Source organism: Schistocerca nitens, chromosome 2 (genome assembly GCF_023898315.1).
Source record: "Schistocerca nitens isolate TAMUIC-IGC-003100 chromosome 2, iqSchNite1.1, whole genome shotgun sequence".
NCBI classification, from domain to species: Eukaryota; Metazoa; Arthropoda; class Insecta; order Orthoptera; family Acrididae; genus Schistocerca; species Schistocerca nitens.
This window is the reverse complement of record NC_064615.1, coordinates 684,253,814-684,281,153: the sequence shown is the minus strand read 5'-3', so window position 1 is coordinate 684,281,153 and position 27,340 is coordinate 684,253,814. Positions and strand designations below refer to the sequence as shown.

General features: G+C 41.3%; 1 protein-coding gene across 1 annotated transcript in view; it reads right to left on the bottom strand.

Annotated features, from left to right (window-relative positions):
- Nucleotides 1–27,340, bottom strand: part of LOC126236824 (glutamate receptor ionotropic, kainate 2-like) — a 238,785-nt gene that overhangs the window by 66,908 nt on the left and 144,537 nt on the right. Inside the window, exons 10-12 of the mRNA XM_049946424.1 lie at nt 15,663–15,872; nt 12,050–12,134; nt 6,954–7,092 (exon numbers count right to left, since the gene is read on the bottom strand). Coding sequence (XP_049802381.1) covers nt 6,954–7,092; nt 12,050–12,134; nt 15,663–15,872 — 434 coding nt within the window. The remainder of the gene's footprint in view (nt 1–6,953; nt 7,093–12,049; nt 12,135–15,662; nt 15,873–27,340) is intronic.

Genomic DNA, 27,340 nt, shown 5'->3' with positions numbered 1-27,340 from the left:
TTTTGCTATCTTGCCGAAAATAATTTTGAGAAAAATGGCTGCAATAGAGTTACGAGGGTAAGTCAATTATTATCCGCAATTTAGTTACGTTTGTTTATTTCGTTATTACTGTCGTTTTACGTTGATAACGCATGCTTTGTTTATTTGTTGTTATATCTTTGCAATTTGTAAGCTGCTATGTTATTTTCGTTACGCAGATGTGCTGTTAATCATGGTTGTCCCGCTGTCTATTTCCACCAAAGAAGAGCAATGTTCAGTGATCCGTCTTTTGTGGTTGGCAGGCGTATCAGGGGCCGAAATTCATTAGAGACTTTCGGTACAGTCTGAGGACAGTATTTTGCCACAACGGAGTGTCTACGAATGGATTGAAAAATTCTGAAATGGTCGCACAAGTGTTACGCACGATGAGGGAGCCGGACGACCGTTTACCGCCACAAATGAAGAAACCATTGAGCGTTCACGTGAAATGATTCTTTTGGACAGACGATTAACTATTGACGAAGTGGAACATCGTCTGAAAATTAGTCACGGTTTTGCCTACGAAATCATCCACAGCAGACTTGGGTTTCATAGTTTGTGCAAGATGGGTCCCAAAACAACTCACACAGTTGCATAAACAAACGCGCTTGGACATCTGCAAAAAACATTTGGATCGTTATGGTAACGAAGGGGCCAACTTCTCAGACAGGATCATTAATGGTGACGAAACATGTATTCATTACGAGCCGGAGAGTAAACGGCAGAGTTCAAGACCCAACTGTCTGCAGGAAAACTGATACTTACGGTATTTTGGGACGCACAAGGTCCAGTAGTGGAACATAATGGGGAAAGGGGCACAACAATAAACAGTGTACGTTACAGTGAGAAGCTTACTGCCAGGCTAAAGCCTACAGTTCGAAGCAAACGCCGAAGTTGCTGTCAAAAGGTGTTGTGTTGTTGCTCGACAATGCCCATCCGCATACTGCTGCCCACACTGCTGAAACGGTCCAGAAACTCAAATTCGAAGTACTGGATCATCCTCAACATAGTCCCGATCTTCCCCCTTCTGACTATAACTTGTTTGGTCCGCTCAAACAGACATTAAGGGTCCGTCGATTTGCCTCGAACGAAGCAGTGAAAGAAGCGGTGCATCCCTGGCTCGCAGCTCAAACGAGAACCTTCTTTTATGAGGGCATCAGGAAGCTTGTACAACGGTGGGAGAAGTGCGTTGAAACGCAAGAAGACTATGTCGAAAAATGATGTTCTTGTAAGTTTCCTATTTGATTACAATGAAATTTTATAACTACTTTGCGGATAATAATTGATTTACCCTCGTATAAGTATTATAACTTGAATATAACAACCTGACACAAGTATAAACATCAATATGGTGTGTGTGCACTGCTTATGTGGTGCACAATTCAACAATTATCGATTTAATATTCACAATTCCCACCCCATGAACCATGGACCTTGCCGTTGGTGGGGAGGCTTGCGTGCCTCAGCGATACAGATGGCCGTACCGTAGGTGCAACCACGACGGAGGGGTATCTGTTGAGAGGCCAGACAAACATGTGGTTCCTGAAGAGGGGCAGCAGCCTTTTCAGTAGTTGCAGGGGCAACAGTCTGGATGATTGACTGATCTGGCCTTGTAACATTAACCAAAACGGCCTTGCTGTGCTGGTACTGCGAACGGCTGAAAGCAAGGGGAAACTACAGCCGTAATTTTTCCCGAGGACATGCAGCTCTACTGTATGATTAAATGATGATGGCGTCCTCATGGGTAAAATATTCCGGAGGTAAAATAGTCCCCCATTCGGATCTCCGGGCGGGGACTACTCAAGAGGATGTCGTTATCAGGAGAAAGAAAACTGGCGTTCTACGGATCGGAGCGTGGAATGTCAGATCACTTAATCGGGCAGGTAGGTTAGAAAATTTGAAAAGGGAAATGGATAGGTTAAAGTTAGATATAGTGGGAATTAGTGAAGTTCGGTGGCAGGAGGAACAAGACTTTTGGTCAGGTGATTACAGGGTTATAAATACAAAATCAAATAGGGGTAATGCAGGAGTAGGTTTAATAATGAATAAAAAAATAGGAGTGCGGGTTAGCTACTACAAACAGCATAGTGAACGCATTATTGTGGCCACGATAGACACAAAGCCCATGCCTACTACAGTAGTACAAGTTTATATGCCAACTAGCTCTGCAGATGATGAAGAAATTGATGAAATGTATGACGAGATAAAAGAAATTATTGAGGTAGTGAAGGGAGACGAAAATTTAATAGTCATGGGTGACTGGAATTCATCAGTAGGAAAAGGGAGAGAAGGAAACATAGTAGGTGAATATGGATTGGGGGGAAGGAATGAAAGAGGAAGCCGCCTTGTAGAATTTTGCACAGAGCATAGCTTAATCATAGCTAACACTTGGTTCAAGAATCATGAAAGGAGGCTGTATACATGGAAGAAGCCTGGAGATACTGACAGGTTTCAGATAGATTATATAATGGTAAGACAGAGATTTAGGAACCAGGTTTTAAATTGTAAGACATTTCCTGGGGCAGATGTGGACTCTGACCACAATCTATTGGTTATGAACTGTAGATTGAAACTGAAGAAACTGCAAAAAGGTGGGAATTTAAGGAGATGGGACCTGGATAAACTGAAAGAACCAGAGGTTGTAGAGAGTTTCAGGGAGAGCATAAGGAAACAATTTACAGGAATGGGGGAAAGAAATACAGTAGAAGAAGAATGGGTAGCTCTGAGGGATGAAGTGGTGAAGGCAGCAGACGATCAAGTAGGTAAAAAGACGAGGGCTAATAGAAATCCTTGGGTAACAGAAGAAATATTGAATTTAATTGATGAAAGGAGAAAATGTAAAAATGCAGTAAATGAAGCAGGCAAAAAGGAATACAAACGTCTCAAAAATGAAATCGACAGGAAGTGCAAAATGGCTAAGCAGGGATGGCTAGAGGACAAATGTAAGGATGTAGAGGCTTATCTCACTAGGGGTAAGATAGATACTGCCTACAGGAAAATTAAAGAGACCTTTGGAGAGAAGAGAACCACTTGTATGAATATCAAGAGCTCAAATGGCAACCCAGTTCTAAGCAAAGAAGGGAAGGCAGAAAGGTGGAAGGAGTATATAGAGGGTTTATACAAGGGCGATGTACTTGAGGACAATATTATGGAAATGGAAGAGGATGTAGATGAAGACGAAATGGGAGATAAGATACTGCGTGAAGAGTTTGACAGAGCACTGAAAGACCTGAGTCGAAACAAGGCCCCGGGAGTAGACAACATTCCATTAGAACTACTGATAGCCTCGGGAGAGCCAGTCATGACAAAACTCTACCATCTGGTGAGCACGATGTATGAGACAGGCGAAATACCCTCAGACTTCAAGAAGAATATAATAATTCCAATCCCAAAGAAAGCAGGTGTTGACAGATGTGAAAATTACCGAACTATCAGTTTAATAAGTCACAGCTGCAAAATACTAACGCGAATTCTTTACAGACGAATGGAAAAACTGGTAGAAGCCGACCTAGGGGAAGATCAGTTTGGATTCCGTAGAAATGTTGGAACACGAGAGGCAATACTGACCTTACGACTTATCTTGGAAGAAAGATTAAGAAAAGGCAAACCTACGTTTCTAGCATTTGTAGACTTAGAGAAAGCTTTTGACAATGTGGACTGGAATACTCTCTTTCAAATTCTGAAGGTGGCAGGGGTAAAATACAGGGAGCGAAAGGCTATTTACAATTTGTACAGAAACCAGATAGCAGTTATAAGAGTCGAGGGGCATGAAAGGGAAGCAGTGGTTGGGAAAGGAGTGAGACAGGGTTGTAGCCTCTCCCCGATGTTATTCAATCTGTATATTGAGCAAGCAGTAAAGGAAACAAAAGAAAAATTCGGAGTAGGTATTAAAATTCATGGAGAAGAAGTAAAAACTTTGAGGTTCGCCGATGACGTTGTAATTCTGTCAGAGACAGCAAAGGACTTGGAAGAGCAGTTGAACGGAATGGACAGTGTCTTGAAAGGAGGATATAAGATGAACATCAACAAAAGCAAAACAAGGATAATGGAATGTGGTCGAATTAAGTCGGGTGATGCTGAGGGAATTAGATTAGGAAATGAGACACTTAAAGTAGTAAAGGAGTTTTGCTATTTAGGGAGTAAAATAACCGATGATGGTCGAAGTAGAGAGGATATAAAATGTAGACTGGCAATGGCAAGGAAAGCGTTTCTCAAGAAGAGAAATTTATTAACATCGAGTATAGATTTAGGTGTCAGGAAGTCGTTTCTGAAAGTGTTTGTATGGAGTGTAGCCATGTATGGAAGTGAGACATGGACGATAACAAGTTTGGACAAGAAGAGAATAGAAGCTTTCGAAATGTGGTGCTACAGGAGAATGCTGAAGATAAGGTGGGTAGATCACGTAACTAATGAGGAGGTATTGAATAGGATTGGGGAGAAGAGAAGTTTGTGGCACAACTTGACTAGAAGAAGGGATCGGTTGGTAGGACATGTTTTGAGGCATCAAGGGATCACAAATTTAGCATTGGAGGGCAGCGTGGAGGGTAAAAATCGTAGGGGGAGACCAAGAGATGAATACACTAAGCAGATTCAGAAGGATGTAGGTTGCAGTAGGTACTGGGAGATGAAGAAGCTTGCACAGGATAGAGTAGCATGGAGAGCTGCATCAAACCAGTCTCAGGACTGAAGACCACAACAACAACATTCACAATTCAATGTTTTAGGGTAGCACACAGTACGATCAATATTCACAAAACGTAGCCCACCTTCACGTTGGTAACGAAAGCAAGAACATTAAGTCCAAATTGAATTTTCTCATTTTGAGAGAACTGAAGGGCGATCTGTTTAATTGTTAGAAACCATTCACAAACCAAGACCGCGTAAAACAGTTTGTTTATTTAAGACAACCAGTTTCAACAGACTATGCTGTCATCTTTAGGTCCTCAAACCTTTTGTTGTAAAACACCTTAATTTTACGCTGGCGTCACGCTCAAGATGTCAAGTTGATAAAAATAACACATTATTAAAGGTTTGTCATCGGTACAATATTTAAAAACATTATCTCGTTGTGCCACAGGCTATGTCCATGTACATATTGCTCATAGTTGCTTGTCCAGTATGTGTAAACACGTTTTGCTTTTTCATTGTCCGGGGAGGGAGGGAGGCCCCGGGAATCACGCAAAAGCAAACCGTGTTTTGTTTGATGCAACAAGCAACTGTGCCCAATTATATATATATATATATATATATATATATATATATATATATATATATATATATATATATATATATATATCCGGTTACACAAGGTGCTTTGTGTTTTTAAATATTTTAGCGACGACAAATCTGTTATAATGTGCTATTTTTATCTACTTGACATCTTGTGCGTGAGGCCAGCGTAAAGTGAACATCTTTTAGAATAAAATATTTTAAGACCTGAAAACGACAGCATGGCATGTTGAAACTGGTTGTCTTAACTTACAAAAAAATGCGATCTTGGCTATTGAATGCTTTTTAACAATTAATTCCAAAGACGGTAAAGGGGCAAAGACATTAAGTTACAGACCTCGTGTGAAATACAGAATCATAAATAAAATAAACCTTTGATTAAACGATGAAACTGACAATTAAGGTTGAATAAATGAGCGGCAGTCTTATTGGACTATTTGTTGAAATTTACATTTGCAGTCTCGAGCAAAAATGAAACAATGATGTGAATTTAGTACAATGAAAAAATAAGGAGAAAGTGACAAAAACACATGATTGGAATGGGGTGGAACGTAATTTTTATTTAGTGTCGTGTTAATACAGTCGATTTTAACTGCAAATGATGATAAGTATGAGTAAATGCAGGAAACAGGGCAAGCAATGTATTTATCAGAAAAAGGAAAACGATTCGAAAGAAACATTTGCAGTTGAAGATAAAGGACATAAAGAAGAGCGATGAAAAATTAGGGTGTAAATGATATATGAAGTGCTCAGGGAGAAACAGGAGAGCGTTCTGAAAAGTAATGTCTCCATAATTTTTAAGTGAAAAAGCGATTTAAATAGAACAAACGTTATTAACATTGTTTATCTTTATTCTTCATGATTACATATTTGGAGACGTCTGTTCCGCGAGATGGCTCTGAATTTCAGTGTTTAATGTGGCGATGTATAACAGAACTATGTCGGTGCGTGAGAAACAGCGTGCTGTAATCGAGTTTCGAATTCGTAGAGTTCGTCCACACATGGTGAACCCGCTCCTTCAGCGCGACAATTCCAAACCACACACGAGTGCTGTGACGTCTGTAACAACCCGACACTTTGGTTTCGCTGTCATCGATCATCCTCCATACAGATCCTACTTGGGTCCATCGATATTTATCTTTTTCCAAAACTTAAAGACCACCTTCGAGGACTTCACTCTGATAGTGATGAAGCGGTGCAGGCAGAGGTGAGGTTGCGACTACGTCAACAAAGTCAGATTCTCCATTGTGGCGGAGTCAAAAAAAACTAGTCTCTCGTTGAGAGGAATGTGTTCGTCATCAGGGTGCCTATGTCGAGAAATAAATATGTAGACATAAAGAATAAAGATATAGGATGTTAACAACGTTTGCTTTGTTAAAAAAGAAACTTTAAGGGATTTCACGCAAAAAATTCGGAGGCATTACTTTCCAGGACGCCCTCGTACAAAGACAGGAAACTGAGGAAATAGCTTCGTTGTACTTGTTGCACAACTGGAGCAGGTCTAGACGTGTTCGGAGTGAAGTCACCGGGGATAGTTTGTCAAATCATTGCCGCATTTTCCGAAATTTTAACCAAATTTTATAATTTAATATACCACCGGCAGTGAGTTTACTAGACAGTGATGAACAGAAAAGAAATCTGTTTCATCAAATAGGTTTGAAATCTCTATGCCGAAGTAGTACGACAGTGCTGAAGGGCTTACTAACCTTGCCAGTGCGAAGAAAGTTAAAGATACTCCAAGATATGCCGTAGCCATGTAAATCCAAACGTCAACGGTGAATGGATCCAGGAAAGAAAAAAGGTTCGGATCCGCTTTCTCGGACTTACTGTACAAGATGCTAATACCTGGAACATAAAAATTGTGACTTGATACTGTAAACTGAAATTCATTCCGAGCGATCACAAGAAAACTTCAATTGTTAATGGAGAAAGAACTCCTGATTTTCAAATCTGAACGTGTTGTCAGGTGTTCCTTAAAGTAATAACACGATTCTGTTTCGAAGCGTTTAGTGTTCCTCCGTATCTATGTACAAATTTTTATCTAAATCTTCATTATTTATTGCTGTGTATCTATTTCACATGCAACAGATGGAGAACTAACCACAGTTTTATTGCTTATGTATATTACTGCAAAAAGGTGTATGCATTTGCATACATTCACGTCTATGCATCTACGTAAACTTAATAATATAACGTAGTTTTAATTTTCATAACGAACTCAATTTGTTTCGTTCCAGTAGAGTAGTACAGTATAGTAGAAACAAGGGCGAGTGGAAACTGAGTGGAACTCTCTCACAGCAGTTTACAGGTCACTCATCATTACTATCACTACCTCATTTCATTGGGCGAACAGACGCCAAATTCTCGCACTTGTATTTGCTACAATGAAATACATCTTTTATATTAATGTTTATTCGTGTCTATACAAGTCTGAATAGCCTTCGTAAAAAATTATTTGACTTGGTGAGGGAAAGAGAACATTGTGTATGTAAATATTAACCTTAAGTTTTTTTAAAAAAAGTTATTTATCTGAAGAAGATTTTATGTTTTGAGGGAAAAGTATTCCGAGTATGTTTAAGAATTAATATGTGTCATACGATTTCATTTACACTTCGCCATTCAGTCACTTCAGAAGTACAGTACTGCAATGTTAAAATTCTGTGAGACGAATTTTGTGGCCTGCGTTATAGAAATCATATGAAAAATCGAGAAATTTGACTTTTGTCTGCTGCTTGGTATCTTCAGGAGTAACACGGAAAACATACGTTACTAAATGACTGGCATGTTCGATCCCTTTGAATTTTTAATCTCGCGTTGTGGATGAAATAATTCGTATTTTTCTTCTAAACCTAATCAGTTTTCCTAGATATTTTTCTTATCTTAGTAAAAGTAAAGAAGCCGGGACCTGGAGGACTTCGAGATACAGAATTTGGAATGCTTTCTTTGAAAACGAGGCAAATGGATGTCAGGCTAAACTTTCAGCTGCTCAGAATACATCCACCAGAGATAGAAATGTATGTTATACTGAAGGGTTGGTTAAGGAAAAACGTAATATTCGAAACTGATATTACTAATGCCTTGCAAATATCAGGCAGTGTGTGCTTAATCATTTTCGAACAGTTCGGTTGCGAAAGACTTTCCCACGCTGGGTGATAAGGAAACTCAAAAAACCTCATAAAGTCATTAGGAAGAGGCAGTGACTCGATACGATTTCAATCAGAATCGTATTATTACAGGGGATGGACTGTCACGAGACAACAGATACGTGGAAGATATCCATGGTATCGGGGCAAGGTGCAAACTGTCGGAATGGCACAGACGTGGTGTTGGAAACACAGATATTTGTTTCGCTTTTGCAGGTACTTGCAGCACAATAGCACACATCAAGTGTCAACTTGATCAGCAGATGAGATTAGTTTATACGGTTTAGTGTCTTTAATGAAACTGCATAAACTGGGAATCTGTGCAGTCATAAAAATTTCTTTTGTTCCACCGCCAATGGAAATTTATCAAAAGATGGAGAAGATTGATAAGGAAACTACTTCATCGTATTAAAAGAAATAAGCATCTGGCTTCAAACGTGGCTGTACTTCTCATTAACATAATCTACGCGATTGATGTCCTAAATTCACAACCACAAATGAGAACATCGGGAAAAACGAGAGCATGGTGTTGGACCATTCAGGATTAAAGATACACTGACCAGCCAAAACGTTAAGAACACTCTTTATTGGCGTTTGGGTCCACCTCTGGAGCGCAATACAACAGATAGGTCGTGTAGTATGGATTCGAGGAGTTCATGGTAAGTTTCTGGAGGGATGTGGCACAAGATATCTACGCACAGGTCAGGCAGTTTGCATAAATTGAGGACTGGTGAGGTAGCGCTCGACATCGCCTCAGATGTGTTCCACCGGTTTCAGACCAGGCGAATCCGGTGACCAAGACACCAACATGAGTTCACTATCATGATTCGCAAACGGCTGTAGCACAATTATGGTCTTGTGACACGAAAAGTTATCCTGCTGGAAAAGGACATTGTCGTCGGAGATGGATTCACACCGGCCTGTGCCGGCAACGCAGATCAGGTTTAGAGAAACTATTCACCCGAATTATTATGTATCAACACATGAACGTCGACCTGGTGTAGTAAGAAATGTGATTTATTCGACCAGGCGACGTGTTTCCACCGATCTACAGTCCCTCTCGTTGAACCCGTCTCCACTGAAATCGTAATTGACAATGTCGTTAGGTCAACGTGGGAACCCGTAGGAGTCGTCTGCTATAGAGACCATGTTCAACGATGTGCAGCGAACTGTGTGCATTGCCACCACTAGCATTGTACAATCTTCATCAGGACAAAGTTACTTTGGCTGTAGGAAGATGGAGGGATTTATATTACGAATTGTGGAAACATCCATTATTTTCACCAGATCTGACATCATCTGAATTCAACCTGTTCTCAAGTATCAGAAATTTGTAGCTGGAAAATGTTATTAGAGCGATGGAGAGGTTATGGCATCTCTACATGGGAACTTTGCAGATTTTGGCGAATCACACTTCCATGACAGTATCTACTCATTGGAAAAACTTCAGGCAGAGGACACTGATCAAAAAGAGAACTACTTTGAAAAATAAGAAGGTTTTGATCTAAGAAGAAAATCGCTAAAAGCTAAATCTAGACATTATCGCCCTTAGTTGTATGAAAACGTGGATAGTTTCTATACAAATTGCTACATACAGATTTCGTTAGGACAGCTTCAATGAACTACAATTAATCTTGTAAATTTAGACTTATTTGCTATTGCTGTATATGACATGATCTCCTGATTCTCACACGGGAGATAAAACTTGTAAATAACAACAATGACTTGTCGATCTAGTGGCAGAAGGCTTTGCAAGAGAATGGTCATAAGACATATGAGTCTGGTGAAGACTCAGCAGTTGAACAGCAAAGCGAGTTGGGGTCGAGAAAGTTATTGAAGGACATTAGTCTTCTCGTTCAGACGAAGGATTAACAAGGACGATCTCACATTGTTAGGAGCTTCGCCAAGACTCATTTCGTGACGAGAGGCAGTGCTCCACCTTGGGATCTATCAATTATCACCATATTTACGGCTTTGACAAAGATGGACAGTGCCTCTTCGTATTTCTACCTTAGGATGTGTCCATAATTTCTCTTTTCATTTTCTGATTTTTTTTGTGTTGCAAATTCGTGTCTACTGCCGACAACTTATCCAGCCACTGTATCACATAGAAAGGTTGTTACATAGTAAAAAGTGACAGTTTGTTTGTGATATATGCCACATAAACACTTTTGCTGAGTATATGTGTAAATAAGACTCTCTGGATTCCAAAGATTATACTGCTGAGAAGTGGTTAGTCTGCTTGAACAAGACTGCGGTGTGGAGCACTGGCCGAAGTAATGTATGTACTGGTGAGGTGGCCTCAGTTCGGAATGCTGTTGCCGCTACTTGGTATACATTAAAGGGGCAATGTGAAGCGTGCTCTAGCTTTGCAGGAAATTAGGATGTCGTGCTTAAAGAACCTTTGCAGTTCTGGGTAGCAAATTTCGTAACTTGCATTGTTTGACTATTTGGTACTGTTGTTTCAAGTAGTGCAGAATGCGCATATAATCAAGAAAGACCCACATCAATCTTTACCCATTTTTCCTTCAATGCAGTGAATGTAAATTTGTTTAAAGAATTAATTTTCACGAAAGTTCTGTGTTGAGTGTTTGTAAACTTACTGTTTATTTTTAAAGTATAATAATTTGGCAATAAGAATGTCCAATTATGTAGGTATGTTCATATCATTCAGTTTCTACTAATGAATACAAAACTGAAATGCAATTAGTTTTCAAATTATTCAACATTGAGCCTACATATTATATTCACATTTTTTTAAAAAATAGCAATGCGGTCTTGCATTGCAGCCTGCGAATACACTTGCATTGCACTCTGCAAGTTTTATTCTTAGTAATGGGGAAAACAGCGTGATTTCTTTCAGCATATTTCAGAGAAATGCAATTGCATTGCAACTGCCTGTTTATCCGAGTTCGCACAAGTTAGCCAGAACTAAACGTTATCTTGTGCACTTAGAGAACTGTGATTACCTGTTCAGATTACCTTCAGTGAAACAATAACTGGTTCGATATTTATTTTCATATTATTTAGTTTAGTGGCTGTGTGTTTTTGTTGAAGATTTAAATACTGAGATTATGGTTCAAATGGCTCTGAGCACTATGCGACTTAACTTCTGAGGTCATCAGTCGCCTAGAACTTAGAACTAATTAAACCTAACTAACCTAAGGACATCACACACATCCATGCCCGAGGCAGGATTCGAACCTGTGACCGGAGCGGTCGCTCGGCTCCAGACTGTAGCGCCTAGAACCACACGGCCACTCTGGCGGGCACTGAGATTATGTATAAGGTGTATACAGCAGTATGGTTATTCATATGCGGTAGGTCAGATGGGTATTGTTCATAACGATTACACATAATAAATGCAATTATGCATGTACGTACCTTAAACATAGTCGCTTCATAGGTATTAAAACTAATGGTTACATATAGCCAATAGTCAACATAAAGTTACTTCTTGTACACAGTCAGGTTAAAGTCTACAAGTTTCACTGAGACGTAAAACTAAAAACTCTCCTTTGAAAAGTTAGCACAAGCATGTAACACTGGATAACGCAGTTCAAGAGTTGCACTAGTGGAATATTAAGGTTGAAAAGTTACACTGGGGGAGTGAAAGCATAAAAGTTACAGCATGGCTTTCAAATAATACGAGTACTCACCGAGGTTCATGAAGGGCATGGTGAAATCAACGGCCGATTGCCGCTCCTCCGTAATGGTCAGGTCACAGATGGCCAGGTCTGCCCTCTGGAACAGAAGCAAATGGAATGCAAGAGTGAGTACACGAAAATTTCGCCGAGTTATTCTTCATTTAGCGCCTTACGTGAAAGTAACTTTAATGTGCCGGTGTTGGCAATAAAGTACCCGAGAGGAGCACACATTAACTTACACCGTACCGGCTGTAATAACGTGTATCAGTCAGCTTGTCGGGGCGAAATTTGCATAGTACCCGTGTGCTAAGCAGGCGTCTGTAAATGATAACAATTGTTCGGTAATTGCCCATGCGGCTGTACAATTAAATCATCAGAATTGTCTACAATGAGTGCTAACAACGTTACGTAGGAGGTACCGCCATCAGTGCTCGTGACTCTTATGTATCAGTTACCAATGTATCAGTTACCAGTTTATCAGAATGATAACGTAAGCTGACGGATTATATACGTTGTATTCGTACTTGCATTGTTTATCTGTATTTAGTTTCGCGTGAAGTCTATGATACAACGCCGTGCAGAAGAAGTGACTCTCAAGTTCAATATTAAATGATAAAAAGAAAATGTCGTATGTTAATCTGGTAGTTTTCTAAATTTGAAATTTTATTTATAAATAATTCTTCGTTTATGTATATATGAAAATTATGTGTTAGTTGTTGTGGTCTCCAGTCCAAAGACCAGTTTGATGCAGCTCTCCATGCTTGTCTATCCTGTGCAAGTCTCTTCGTCTCTGCAAAACTATTGCAGTCAACGTCAATTTGAATGTGCTTACTGTTTTCGAGTCTTGGTTTCCCTCTCCAATTTTAGCTCTCCACTATCTGACTGATGATTCCTTGACGTCCTATCAACTGATTCCTTCTTTTAATCAAGTTGTACCATGACTTTTTTTCTCCAGTTATTCGATCTACCCATTTAATCTGCGGCATTCTTCTGTAGCACCACATTTCAAAAGCTTCTATTCCAGTCTTATCTGAAGTGTTCATTGTCCACGTTTCACTTCCATGCAAGGCTAAACTCCATTCAGAAACCTTGCACACAAAATTTCCTAAAGTTTAAATTTATATTCGATGTTGACAAATGTATCTTTTTCAGAAATGATTTTTTTTAATAATTCCCAGTCTGAAATTTATATCCTGACTACTTCAGCCATCGTCACTTATATTATTACCCAAATAACAAAACTCATCTGCTACTTTCAGTGTCTCATTTCTTCAATTCTCTCAGCATCGATTGACTGATTCGACTAGATTCAGTTACTGTTGTTTTACTTCCGTTGACACACCATTTTATACTCTCTTTTAAAGCTGCTCGTTGTTCCGTTCGACTTCCGTTTCACGTCCTCTGTCGTCTCTGAGAGAATTAAAATGCTATCGACAAACCAGAAAGTCTTTAGTTCTTCTCCCTGAACTTCATTTTCCTTTAAAATTTCAACTTGGTTTTGTTCTCTGCTTGGTTACCATAGAGACTGAATAACATCGGGATTAGACTACAACCCAGTCTCACTTCCTTCTCAATTACCGTTTTTCTTTCATGTACTTCTACTCTTGTAACCTCAGTCTGGTTTTTTTTACCATATGTGAATAACTTTTCACCTCCTGAATTTTATGTCTGCTATCTTCAGTATTTCAAAGACGGTATTCCAGTGAACATTGTCAAAATCTTTCTCTACATCTAAAAATGCTGTGAATGTAGGTTTTCCTTATTTTAAACTTTCTTCTAAAATAGGTTAAGAGTGCCTAATGTGTTCCTGTATTTTACGGAAACCAAACTAATCTTTCCCGAGGTCGGCTTCTGTTTGTTTCTCCATTCTTCTGTAAATAACTGGGGTCAGTATTTTACAATCATGACTTAGTAGTTAGGCAATGTATGTTCCGGACAAAGTTTTGCAAGATTCTCTTATGTAAACAAACCGGCCACTTGCCCCATCCTAATTTAATAACCAGTAATCAAACAAACTGCAAATTTTGACATTTGCTTTGTTTATTTAGGATGTAATAAATGACCTGTAACTTCAATATAATAACCATAATTGGTGACCCAAGATGGCTGCAGAGTGTCCCATGTTTATCCCTGTGTCCAGCTGCTTCTAGCCTAATCTTAATTATCATATTTTATTTCCCAAAATGGCGTCCTACTCTCCCATCTAGTGCAGTGTACTCCTATTGTTCCTTCTCCACCAGCCCACACACCACCTCCAATCTTATAATGCCGAGAATCTGAGACTCGACTTGCCATTTGGGCTCTGCACCTCGCTTGAGCAACAGTAGCGTCAGCAGAGACAAATTCAGGTGATATCTCCAACTTCGTTCTCTTTCAATTTCTAACAGAATAGTTTCTGTGCTGTATGCCACTATTCACAGTTCCGAGGTTTGTTTTCAGTTTTCAGCCGAGCACCGCTGCCAGTGGTATTTTTTGCAATGTATGACGTTGTCATAGTCCTGGGGCTATTTTGCTGATCTGCTCCCACGCTTCAAGAATACACACATAATTACGGGATTGTAAATGTTTAGCAGCAAGCACCACCATACATGCCCAGCAACAACACGAGCATATGACGTTATTTGCAGTTTTTAGGTAATTCATTCGAATTTTGACGATTTTTCCTAGTATTCCACAAATTCCCACGACTTAAACTCCATCGAGCACGTGCACTGTGCGTAATGCAGTACGTCATAAGCACCAATGACCATCCAGTAGTTTTCAGTCGCGCTGGTGATGGATTCGAACGCCCTACCACAACATCTCCACGCCTCCTTTGTGGCCAACAAGGGAGTTTGCTGGAGAGCTGCATTGCCGTACGTGGTGGTCACAGACGCTATTAAGAACCATATCCTGCCTTTTGTAATGTCCAGGAGAATATCCCGAATCACGGTGACTTCAGTTTAATTATTTTCTTTGAATAAAAGTGTCATTTCGGTTCGTCTCAATACGTATTTATTTCCTCTGACTTGCAATTTCGTTTATCATTGTGCATCTGGAGTCATCCCACACAAATACTATTCGTCAGGTCTCTCATGTGACACACGTTTTCGACGAAAAGCGTCGGTTTGTTTCCCGTTACAAGCAAAATGAGTTTTAAAGCGGAATTTCAGGTGTTCATTCGATAGAACGGTCCAAAATTAGTCTAGTTCAATATTTGTTTTATCGATGAGTATTAACATGGACAGTAGAACACGGAGAATAATCAGTACTCCAATAGCTACTGAGAAGCGCTGCTGCTTGGCGGTAGCAGCCACCAGAGGCCAGGGCGGTGCTGTCAGAACGTAACGCACAAGATCGAAAGTGAAATACAGAAATGAGGGCAAAATTAGGATTAAAATCTCTAAATAAAGAAAATATAAGAACACAGAAGGAAATGGAAAGAGCACATCAGTAAGATGGAGTATGACAGACTGCCAAATATACCATACACATACAAAGTAAAAGGATGAAGAAACGTAGGGAGAGCCAGGATCAAATGGAAGGACTTGGACTAATTGCTATATGTAGGCGTAACAAGCGAAGCCTAATACGTGCAGGAGATGATGATGGGGATGATGATAATGATGATATAGTCATTCGTTACCCCTGCGATCAGCTCGCCAACAAGCCCGTTCCAGGTGCCTGTCTTCTCGTTTCTATTGCCGTATTGCCCATCGGGCGCCAGCTTGAACTCGAACGTGAAGTTGAGAATCTCTGCGATCTGTGTGATCAGGTCCATCGAGTAGCCCTCGTATCTGTCGTTGCCGACACGTGGCGGCGTCGTATGCTCCTTCTCCATCAAGTACGGGGCTCCCTGAAACATAATACATGTATCTTTTTTTCATTCCAATGGGTGAGAAATGGAAATTGTAATGAATATGTCAAGACGCTATGCCAACGTCAGACAGTAAATGGGACAGGCGGGACGCCTACAGCCAAGTCAGAATATGATGTACGAAATCATAGGCCGGGAATGCCACTACACAAGGCTATGAAGTACCATTTTTTGAAGAGAAGGAACGGATGCGCGCTCATTCCATGGGTAAGCCAGCTGCTGGCATGCATATATTCACACAAAAACAAAGATTTTCAAAGTCAACGCAGACAAAAGGAGAGGTCTGCTGGACATCAGGTGTCTGTAGGTACTGAGAGAAACACAACTTGTCTTAACGAAGGAATGGTTTTAGAGATAAACTCTTCAAGCAAGTATGTATCCTTTAGAGTAAGGAAAGTGGGGTTTACGCAAAAGCTACTAGAGTCGTTATTGAAGAATTTGACTGTAGAAGCCGGCCGCTGTGACCGAGCGGTTGTAGGCGCTTCAGTCTGGAACCACACGACTGCTACGGTCGCAGGTTCGATTCCTGCCTCGGGCATGGATGTGTGTGATGTCCTTAGGTTAGATAGGTTTACGTGGTTCTGAGTCTAGAGGACATGACCTCAAATGTTAAGTCTCATAGCGCTTAGAGCCATTTTAACCATTTGACTGTAGAAAAGAAGAATTTGAGTTGCTCAGTCAGATGGTAAGGTTATGCCCTTTGAAAACTGTTGAACGTTAGGGATGTGATAGTCCCAGAGTAGCAGCTTGCTGCTAGACCTCGGAGTAGAAACATCGATACGAGTTGGTCATACTTCGCTACAGATCGGAAGTCACTCAAGTGTTTGCTTCAGAGCAGTTAGTGGGAGTCGCTACCGCTAAAGGAGCCGCTAAACGATCAAACAGATAGACAAATATCACCAGTTTTGTCATATATATAGCAGTATGCGGCTTATTTAACGTTTTGTCAAATATAAATTGTGTTTGGTGTGCCTGACAATGAGAGTAATTTTGGTTGACGGTCAATTTGACAAGATGGCGGATGTTGTTCGTGTTGATGTTTCGCCGCGAAAATTTTGCGAGAAAGAGTTTCTGTTACAATTTACATCACTGCATTGTGAGTTCCTACAATTGTCGAAAATATGACCAGGGATAAAAACAAAAGAACACTGGCAATTACCAAAACGGCAGAGATGTTGCGTCTTTCCTAGCAGTATATTATGCAGGAAGACGTTGAAAAGAAAATGACAATAGAGGATAGGTGCCTAATATGAGACACACTTTTGTAAACCAATTTGAAAGACCTAAAACTAAGTGCAGTTGTATTTTTTATGCTGGTAATAATATCTTGCATTATTTAATTTTATCATACAATTATCGTATTTGCAATAATAAACAATCTTTCAGAGTAGTTATTAAATCTTCACAAACAAGGCATTTCATAGAAATGAGATCAAGGTTTCCGAATATGAGACAGTAATAATATTTTCTTTAATTATTTTATTACAGAATAATGACATATGAATATACAATTTTTACATGTTGCATTCATTTTTGTTATCCTTCACTCATTTTTTCCACTACTTAGGTTTATATTTACGACATCCGGGACAAACAAAATTGTATTCTGTGACACCGCAATCTTCATGAGCCCAGCGATAACATTTCATGCACTGCGCCCATTTGTCCCCGTGTTTGTCTTCAGAAAAGCGCCCAGTACAGAACAGACACTCTGCGTCATCGCATCACTGCTGTCTCAATCCACACTGTCATCAAGATGGGCATCGGATGCCGAGTCACTAGACGATTCTTCTGCCTTAGGTCTACGATTTGAAGATTTTCCACTCTTCTCCCCAAATAACTGTCTGGCTGCTTTCTTAGCTTCAGCCTCTGTTTTCTTCTGTTTAGATTCTTGCAATAGCTTTGCATAAGAAGTTGAAGTTAGTAACGCAGCAGAGCACGAACGCAATGTTTCACCTATTTGACTTATCTCCAGGTGGTTTTGCGATGTGTGGGAGAGGTCTGATGTCTGAAGGGCTGGCAGCTTGACCATCACCATCAGTAGTTTCAATTTCGTTTTGGCATCTCTTTCTTGAAGAGCGTCAACATGGCAATGAACTGAAAATTCATGTTCCCTAAAGACGCTTCTGTTTCATGGGATGAGACCTGTTTCTCTGAAGGCATTCACAGATTCTTCCCTTGTTGCTGCTCAGTTGTAAACTGCCCCAAATAACCTGGCTATTAATAATGGGGAGATAACACGACCTGGGTTACTTGCCAACCACGTTTCTATCTCTTGGGCATAGTAGGTTTTCAAAGGCCCCATAAATCCGATGTCAAGTGGCTGCTTTTTATGCGTTGAGTTTGGTGGCAAACATACAATATGAACATTGTTTTCACGTGCTTTATCTAATACATCGAGATTCTTTGTGGGGGAATAATGCCCATCAAGAATCAAACTGACAGGGTCATTTGAAGATAGCTTTACATCAGTCACAAATTGATCAAACCACTGAGTAAAAATGTGAGTTCGTATCCATCCACTTGGATGAAAAGCTGATATTGATCCTGCAGGTGCACCGTCCGTCAATTCCTGCTTCATATTCTTCCTTGGGAAGACGATTAGTGGTGGAACATAAGTGCCAGCTGCGTTCAAACACGTTACAACTGTGATGAGATTTCCCCTTTCTGCTGAAGTCAAGGCAGCAACTTGTCTCTTCCCTTTCATAGCAATAATCTTGCTGTGTTTGTGCTGCACAGACGTCACTCCAGTTTCGTCAACATTGAAGACTCGATGCAGGTTATGGTTGATTCGTAAATATCAAAAAATCTCCGCACATTTTCTGGAGTGAAAGCTTTCACTCTTGCTGCTGCAAGACCCTGAGGGGTTCTCATTGATAAAATTTGGTGTCTCTTAAGGAAAGCTCGGAGTCATTTCTTTAAAATACACATAACAAATCGTGAGAGAACGAGTTCCTCGAAAGTTCCCCGAATATGCGAAAGGTATCGTAATATGCGACACTGACGCGTATTTGGATCCCCATACTATCGCATATTAGGAATTTCGCCGTCTTACACAAAGAATCACGCACTTGCTAACAACGTTCGTTGGAAAATGAATCTAACTGTGAATAATTATAGGTAATACCGTCACAAATAACAACAATAAAAGAGTGCAGTAATATCCACTCACTTTTAAGCTGAAATATTGTCTTAACACCGATGTCGCAAAAACTCCAAACACAAGAAATTTTGTATCAACCTCTACGTACTGTGTCCGGCTCAGCTATGGCGTCCTACTCGCTGTGTCGTCGTCTGGCACGCAGTAGACGTGTTTAAGAAACTCTCCACCAGAGTGCAGCCCCTAACATAAGCACAATTGGGGTGTCTCATATTAGGGAACTATCGCATAATAGGCACCTTTCCTCTACTACAAGCGACATGCAAGCGGATATGCAATAAAAAAAAAATCGAAGCTCGCCAGTTCCTCTATGGACGATGTATTAGTTCCCAAAGGGCAATATTTTAATGAATTTTCACCAGAGATCTAGGTAGAAGATAATAGATTTTTGTGTAATTGTGACTCTTTTTTTCTATGTGAGTGCGAAGTAATTCTAATAAGTTACTTAAAGGAGTGACTGCCGTTCGGATACATTTGACGCAGTCATCAAATGCTGAGTTTAATATTCCCTTTAGGAGATTTTCATAGGCGTGTTTATTTCCCAGTTTAAGCCATTCCATGGACCAGAATCTTGCTTCCTTTCTTTTTCATATTTTTACACAGTGACAAAGTCAGTGCGAGAAATGTTCTTTCTGTACTGGTAGCTATTGCCACTAGTATCAAAATACTTCACAACACTATATCCACTGCGTGACAGCTGCTTCAAAAGCAAGGTTAAATTTGACAAACTTTGTTAGTACTTTTGTGCGCTTGTTTGACACATTCGTAAACAGTAAATAGCGAATTTGACTGACAAGCTTGATCATAATACTGGAGATCTGCCCCAGCCTGTGCCGTAAACACACGACCGCAAACCCCTAGGAAACCTTCGCTCCCTGTCGATTACGATGCAGAGCCAAACAGCACACTGCCTACAGTCCAATGATCGCCCAGTAAATGACGGCCACTATAGCATTCCGTACCAAGTCAGCCTGCCAACGTTCCGCTTGTCTCTGAGTGTCAACTGCAAAAAACTCGCGAAATGAATCAGAGACATTTCAATTAATTTAATACACATATTATAATTTTATTGCTTCAGTAATAGTGATGGAAAGATGTTAGTTGTCTTGCATTTGTGTTTAGCAAAGCGTACTGAAATTTAACACCTGTGGTCCAAACAAACCATTTTATGAAAGTAAGTGATCATAACTTAATCTACACTGTGCAACTGAATTACTGGATCACTTTTCCGAAATCTCGTAATTCCCACGGGACCGACGACTCTTCAAACACAAGGCATCGGCACTTGCGAAAAAAAGACCACGGCTCAGAAGTTCAAGTGACGTGTAAGGTACATTAATGATATCACATTGGCATCAAATTTCACCACAATTCTACCCAAAGCCTCCGTGGACTTGTCACACCATCAGAATGTCGTAACATCCCCTCTTTCGCACATTTCGCTCCTCCTTTTGACGCCTCTGCGATGAAGACCAGAATCGAGACGCTCATCGTTTAGATCACGCGGTTTTCTCATGAGTGGCCGCGGAAAACATTCCATACACGCCTCCGTTCAGAATTTGCACGAAATGGCCGCAAGGGGTGGCATAAACGGCTTCAGTGAAACCACCCCGTTTCCTGGTGCGTTGATTCCAACTCCTTTCACGGACGAAAACGATATTTTGCAGTGCAGGGAGCAACATGAAGACGTTCTTAACAACCTTTGACACTTCTAACACCCTCGGGCGTTTCGGCCGTTCTCTAAGGACATTGTGGGATTGCATTACCACTGAAGCTGATCGCACCCATTTGGAGTATAGCGCGGCAATAAGTTTTGCTCTCGTGTACAGGTAGGAAACTGTAGGGACCGTTCAAAACCATTCCACGAAATTTGAAAGTGATCCGGAGTAGCTAAGGGTGCTTACGCTTTTTCAACTTAACTGTGGCGTGATCAGGGAGGGATGAGAATTTGACACGTGCGTGAATAAAACGGCAAAACGTCTCGCTACGAGCCCCCAACCCAAATTCGGCTTAAACCTCAGTGGTACCCGCCAGTTTTTATTGAGAATTTAAAAATGTACCTCTACAGACAGAGTCCGTGACAAGACTACCAGACTCCTTCAGGCAGACTACATTGCTACTCTTTCATCGCCACAACACTGCCCTTGTGTCTGATAGCAGGCTATACAGAATCAAGGGTATTGCCGGTCTCCAAGGGAGTAGGACGTCTTCATGTGTTCCGTCTGCAAGGACACATTTTTAAAATTCTCAATGAAGGTGGGTGGGTGCCACGGACAGATTTGCCGAACTGGAGGTTGTAAAGCCACTTCCTTTGGACGAAAAATGAAGAATATAAAAATAGTACCCCAAAGCCCAAATGTCCCAAAAATCAAGTTGCAAATTTCATTAAAAAAAAGACAAAGTCCCTTTTTGGAATAATGTTGCTTGAATAGTAGCACGTAGATAGAAAAGAAATTTAGTACCAAATAGCTTAGTGTTTTGAAAAAGAAAGAAAGAAAAAAGAATCCCATTAGTTTCAAAATAAAATCATAGTAGATAGCAAAGTACCGTAATTAGAAATCACGGAGTAGGGCGAACGATCTCAAAGAATACTCCTTATGAGTACTCCTTGAGAATCGTGTGTAATACCTAAGAAAGAGCCATGCATTGTTACTATGTTACGAGAGTTTGCCGGAGCAAGTCGTACCTCAGCATGTGCTCGTATACGTGGGCGCGACGAGATTGTTTTTTGAACGCTAAAGATTTGTGATCTACTACTAAGCACTGAACTTGTAAGAAGTAAATCAGTAACTTCAAATAGGATATCACGTAGAATCCAGATAGTGAAAGATTCGAAATTGTCTTAAATTGAATATTTTCAATAAAAGACTGGAAATTACCCAAAGTTAGAAACTATTAATGATGGACCGATATAGAAACTAAACTTTGAAACCGAATTATGAGAAAAGAATTAACTTTCGTAAAATCAGTTAATGGACCCTGGAACTTGCGTAATATTTTGGACTGAAGTATACGTCTTTAATTCCACCCAGATAGGAAAAGCTACTTCCTTACGGCAATGTTAGGATGTGAAAATAGTGCAATTAACCAGCATTCAGTGTTATTACTGCTTTAATAACTTCTGCCAATCCATTCAGTATTGTGTACTCAGTAAATAATTATTGGACGATGACATTGATTGTCCAAGGAACGCAGCGTGCATAAGTACTATTTGCCGCATTAACTAATTATTACGAACTATTAGGCTCTAGTAAACTGAAAAACTTTAGTGGAGATATTGGTGTTGTCTATGTAATGAAGCCATGATTAATACCGGAATAGGAACTGATATATCCCTACGTGTAGCTGTGTTTAAATTCGCCGGGGAGCACGTAATTGCTTGACTTGATCGAGACTCGGTGGGATTTCAGCGCAGCCCAAATAGATTTTTTATATAACGTCAGTATATACAGCTCTACCGCTAGTTAACCGGACTGCGACGTTATAAGGTCTTAGATGGATTCTATGCTCTTTTATTCAAGCATGAGCGAATGTCGTATCCACCCGCTATCACGCCACAGGAAGACACAAAGTAGGAGCGCTGCTTCGTATAAATATCGTATTTCGTTGGATGGTTTTGAATGGTCCCTAGTGTATCCAGGCTGTACACGGAGCAAAAATTGTCACGCATCGCTCCAAATGAGTGCGATCACGTTCGATACGGAAGCAGTCCCACAACGTCTTTAGAGAAGGGTTGAAACGTTCCAGGGTGTCAGCAGTGTCAAAGGTTGTGAAGCATGTCTTCCTGTTGCACATCTCACTGTGAACTGTCGTTTTCGACCACACAATTTGTGGAATACAACCCCCAAGAAAAGGGATGGCTTCACTGACGGCCTTTATGCAACATATTGAGGCGTTTTGCGCCGATTCTGCACGGCAGTGTCTGGGTTCCCTCTGGCACTCACAAGGAAACTGCGTGATTTCAACGCTGAGTGTCGCGATTCTCACCTCCATCGCATTGCAAAACTGCAACAAATTCTCCCAAACTGTCAGAAAAAACCTCAAACTGTAACAAATTGCCTCCGAACTGCAACAAAACACTCCATGTTTCAGAAAAATCCGATAAAAAAATACTTTATGTGACACTGAATTTATAACAATGTGCACCTACATCTACATCTACATGGTTGCTCTGCAATTCATACTCAAGCGCCCGGCTGAGAGTTCATCGAACCGTTTTCATCCTACTTCTCTACCATTCCACTCTCGAACGGCGCGCGGGAAAAAGGAACACCTAAATCTTTCCGTTCGAACTCTGATTTCTCTTATTTTCTAATGAGGATCATTTATCTCTACGTAGGTGGGTGTCAGCAAAATATTTTAGATTTCGGAAGAGAAAGTTGGTGATTGAAATTTCGTAAATAGATCTCGCCGCAAAGAAGACCGCCTTTGTTTTAGTGACTGCCACCCCAACTCGCGTATCATATCAGTGAAACTCTCACCCCTATTTCGCTATAATACGAAACGAACTGCCCTTCTTTGCACTTTTTCGATGTCTTCCGTCAATCCTACCTGGCAAGGATCTCACACCGCGCAGCAATATTCTAGCAGAGGACGGACAAGTGTAATGTAGGCTGTCTCTTTAGTGGGTTTGTCACATCTTCTAAGTGTTCTGCGAACAAAGCGCAGTCTTTGTATCGCCTTCCCCGCAATATTATCTATGCAGTCTTTCACATTTTAAGTTGCTCGTTATTGTAATTCCTAGGTATTTAGTCGAATTGACAGCCCTTAGATTTGTGAGATTCATCGTATACCCAAAATTTATCGGATTTCTTTTAATACTCATGCGGATGACCTCTCACTTTTCTTTGTTTATTGCCAATTGCCACTTTTCGCACCATACAGAAATTCTCTCTAGATCGTTTTGTTGTTGGAATTGATTGATCGTCTGATGATTTTACTAGACGGTAAATTACAGCGTCATCTGCAAACAATCTAAGGGGGCTGCTCAGATTATCACCTAGATCATTTATGTAAATAAGGAACAGCAGAGGGCCTATGACACTACCATGCGAACACCAATATCACTTCTGTTCTTCTCGATGATTTACCGTGTATCACCACGAACTGTGACCTCTCTGAGAGGAAATCACGAATCCAGTCACACAACTGAGACGACACTCCACGTACACGCAATCTGATTAATAGTCGCTTGTGAGGAACGGTATCAAAAGCCTTCTGGAAATCTAGAAATATGGAATCGATCTGAGATCTCTTGTCGACAGCACTCATTACTTCATGCAAATAAAAAGCTAGTTGCGTTGCACAAGAACGATATTTTCTGAATCCGTGTTGGTTATGTATTAATTAGTCATTTTCTTCAAGGTGATTCATAATGTTCGAGTACAGCATATGCTCCAAAATCCTACTGCAAATTGAGGTGCGTGATATGGGTCTGTAATTCAATGGCTTACTCCTATTTCCTTTCTTGAATATTGGTGTGCCTGTGCTACTTTCTATTCTTTAGGAACAGACCTTTCGTCAAGTGAGCGGTTGTATATGATTGCTAAGAAAGGCTCTACTGTGTCTGCGAACTCTGAAAGGAACCTGATGGGTATACCATCTGGACCGGAAGACGACTTTCTTAAGTGATTTTAGTTGTTTCGCAACAACTAAGGTATCTACGCTGTCACTCACGCTGATAACTGTTCTGGTTTCGAATTCTGGAATATTTACTTCGTCTTCATTCGTGAAGGAATTACGGAAAACTGTATATACACTCCTGGAAATGGAAAAAAGAACACATTGACACCGGTGTGTCACACCCACCATACTTGCTCCGGACACTGCGAGAGGGCTGTACAAGCAATGATCACACGCACGGCACAGCGGACACACCAGGAACCGCGGTGTTGGCCGTCGAATGGCGCTAGCTGCGCAGCATTTGTGCACCGCCGCCGTCAGTGTCAGCCAGTTTGCCGTGGCATACGGAGCTCCCTCGCAGTCTTTAACACTGGTAGCATGCCGCGACAGCGTGGACGTGAACCGTATGTGCAGTTGACGGACTTTGAGCGAGGGCGTATAGTGGGCATGCGGGAGGCCGGGTGGACGTACCGCCGAATTGCTCAACACGTGGGGCGTGAGGTCTCCACAGTACATTGATGTTGTCGCCAGTGGTCGGCGGAAGGTGCACGTGCCCGTCGACCTGGGACCGGACCGCAGCGACGCACGGATGCACGCCAAGACCGTAGGATCCTACGCAGTGCCGTAGGGGACCGCACCGCCACTTCCCAGCAAATTAGGGACACTGTTGCTCCTGGGGTATCGGCGAGGACCATTCGCAACCGTCTCCATGAAGCTGGGCTACGGTCCCGCACACCGTTAGGCCGTCTTCCGCTCACGCCCCAACATCGTGCAGCCCGCCTCCAGTGGTGTCGCGACAGGCGTGAATGGAGGGACGAATGGAGACGTGTCGTCTTCAGCGATGAGAGTCGCTTCTGCCTTGGTGCCAATGATGGTCGTATGCGTGTTTGGCGCTGTGCAGGTGAGCGCCACAATCAGGACTGCATACGACCGAGGCACACAGGGCCAACACCCGGCATCATGGTGTGGGGAGCGATCTCCTACACTGGCCGTACACCACTGGTGATCGTCGAGGGGACACTGAATAGTGCACGGTACATCCAAACCGTCATCGAACCCATCGTTCTACCATTCCTAGACCGGCAAGGGAACTTGCTGTTCCAACAGGACAATGCACGTCCGCATGTATCCCGTGCCACCCAACGTGCTCTAGAAGGTGTAAGTCAACTACCCTGGCCAGCAAGATCTCCGGATCTGTCCCCCATTGAGCATGTTTGGGACTGGATGAAGCGTCGTCTCACGCGGTCTGCACGTCCAGCACGAACGCTGGTCCAACTGAGGCGCCAGGTGGAAATGGCATGGCAAGCCGTTCCACAGGACTACATCCAGCGTCTCTACGATCGTCTCCATGGGAGAATAGCAGCCTGCATTGCTGCGAAAGGTGGATATACACTGTACTAGTGCCGACATTGTGCATGCTCTGTTGCCTGTGTCTATGTGCCTGTGGTTCTGTCAGTGTGATCATGTGATAATCTGACCCCAGGAATGTGTCAATAAAGTTTCCCCTTCCTGGGACAATGAATTCACGGTGTTCTTATTTCAATTTCCAGGAGTGTAGTAACTCCGCTTTAGTGGCACCATCATCTGTAATATTTCCATCGCTATCGCGCAGTGACAGTATTGACTGTTTCTGCCACTGGTATACTTTACAAACGACCAGATTCTCTTAGGGTTTTCTACCATATTTTGAGACAATGTTTCACTGTGGAAACTATTAAAAGCATCTTGCACTGACGTCCGCACTAAATTTCGAGCTCCCGTGAAACTTAGTCTTGGGGATTTTGTGTTCTTCTGAATTTGGCAGGCTTCTTTCGTTCCTTCTGCAACAGTGTTCTGATGTGTTTTGTGTACCATGGTGGATCAGTCCCGTCTCTTATTAAGTTACGCGATATGAATCTATCTAGTGCTGTCGATATTGTATCGTTGAATTTGGGCCATATCTGGTCTACACTTACATAATTAGCTTGGAAGGAATGGAGACTCTCTCTTAGGAAGGCATCAAGAAAATTTTTGTCTGCTGTTTCAAATAGATATATTTTGCGTTTATTTTTAGTGGTTTTGGTTGATATGGTATTAAGCCTCGCTACAATGACCTTGTGTTCACTATTCCGTGTATCCGTCATGACGCTATTAGATCAGGATTATTTGTGACTAAGAGATCAAGTGTGTTTTCCCAAACATTTACAATTCGTGTTGGCTCATGAACTAATTGTTCAAAATAATTCTCAGAGGAAGCATTTAGTACAATATCGGAAGATGTCTTCTGTTTACCACCCGCTTTGAACATGTATTTTGGCCAACAAATCGAGGGTAGATTGAAGTGTCCACCAATTACAACCGTATGACTGGGGTACTTATTTATAATGAGATTCAAGTTTTCTTTGAACCGTTCAGCTATTATATCATCTGAGTCGGGGGGTCGGTAGAAGGAGCCAGTTATTATTTTGGTACGGCTGTTGAGTATAACCTCTACCCATAGTAATTCGCAGGAACTATCTATTTTAACTTCACTGCAAGATAAACTACTACAAACAGACACAAACACATTACCACCTACATTATTTAATCTATCCTTTCTGAACACTGTTTGCGACTCTGCAAGAATTTCAGCAGAATTTATCTCCCGCTTTAGCCAGCTTTCTGTTCCTGTACCGATTTTAGCTTC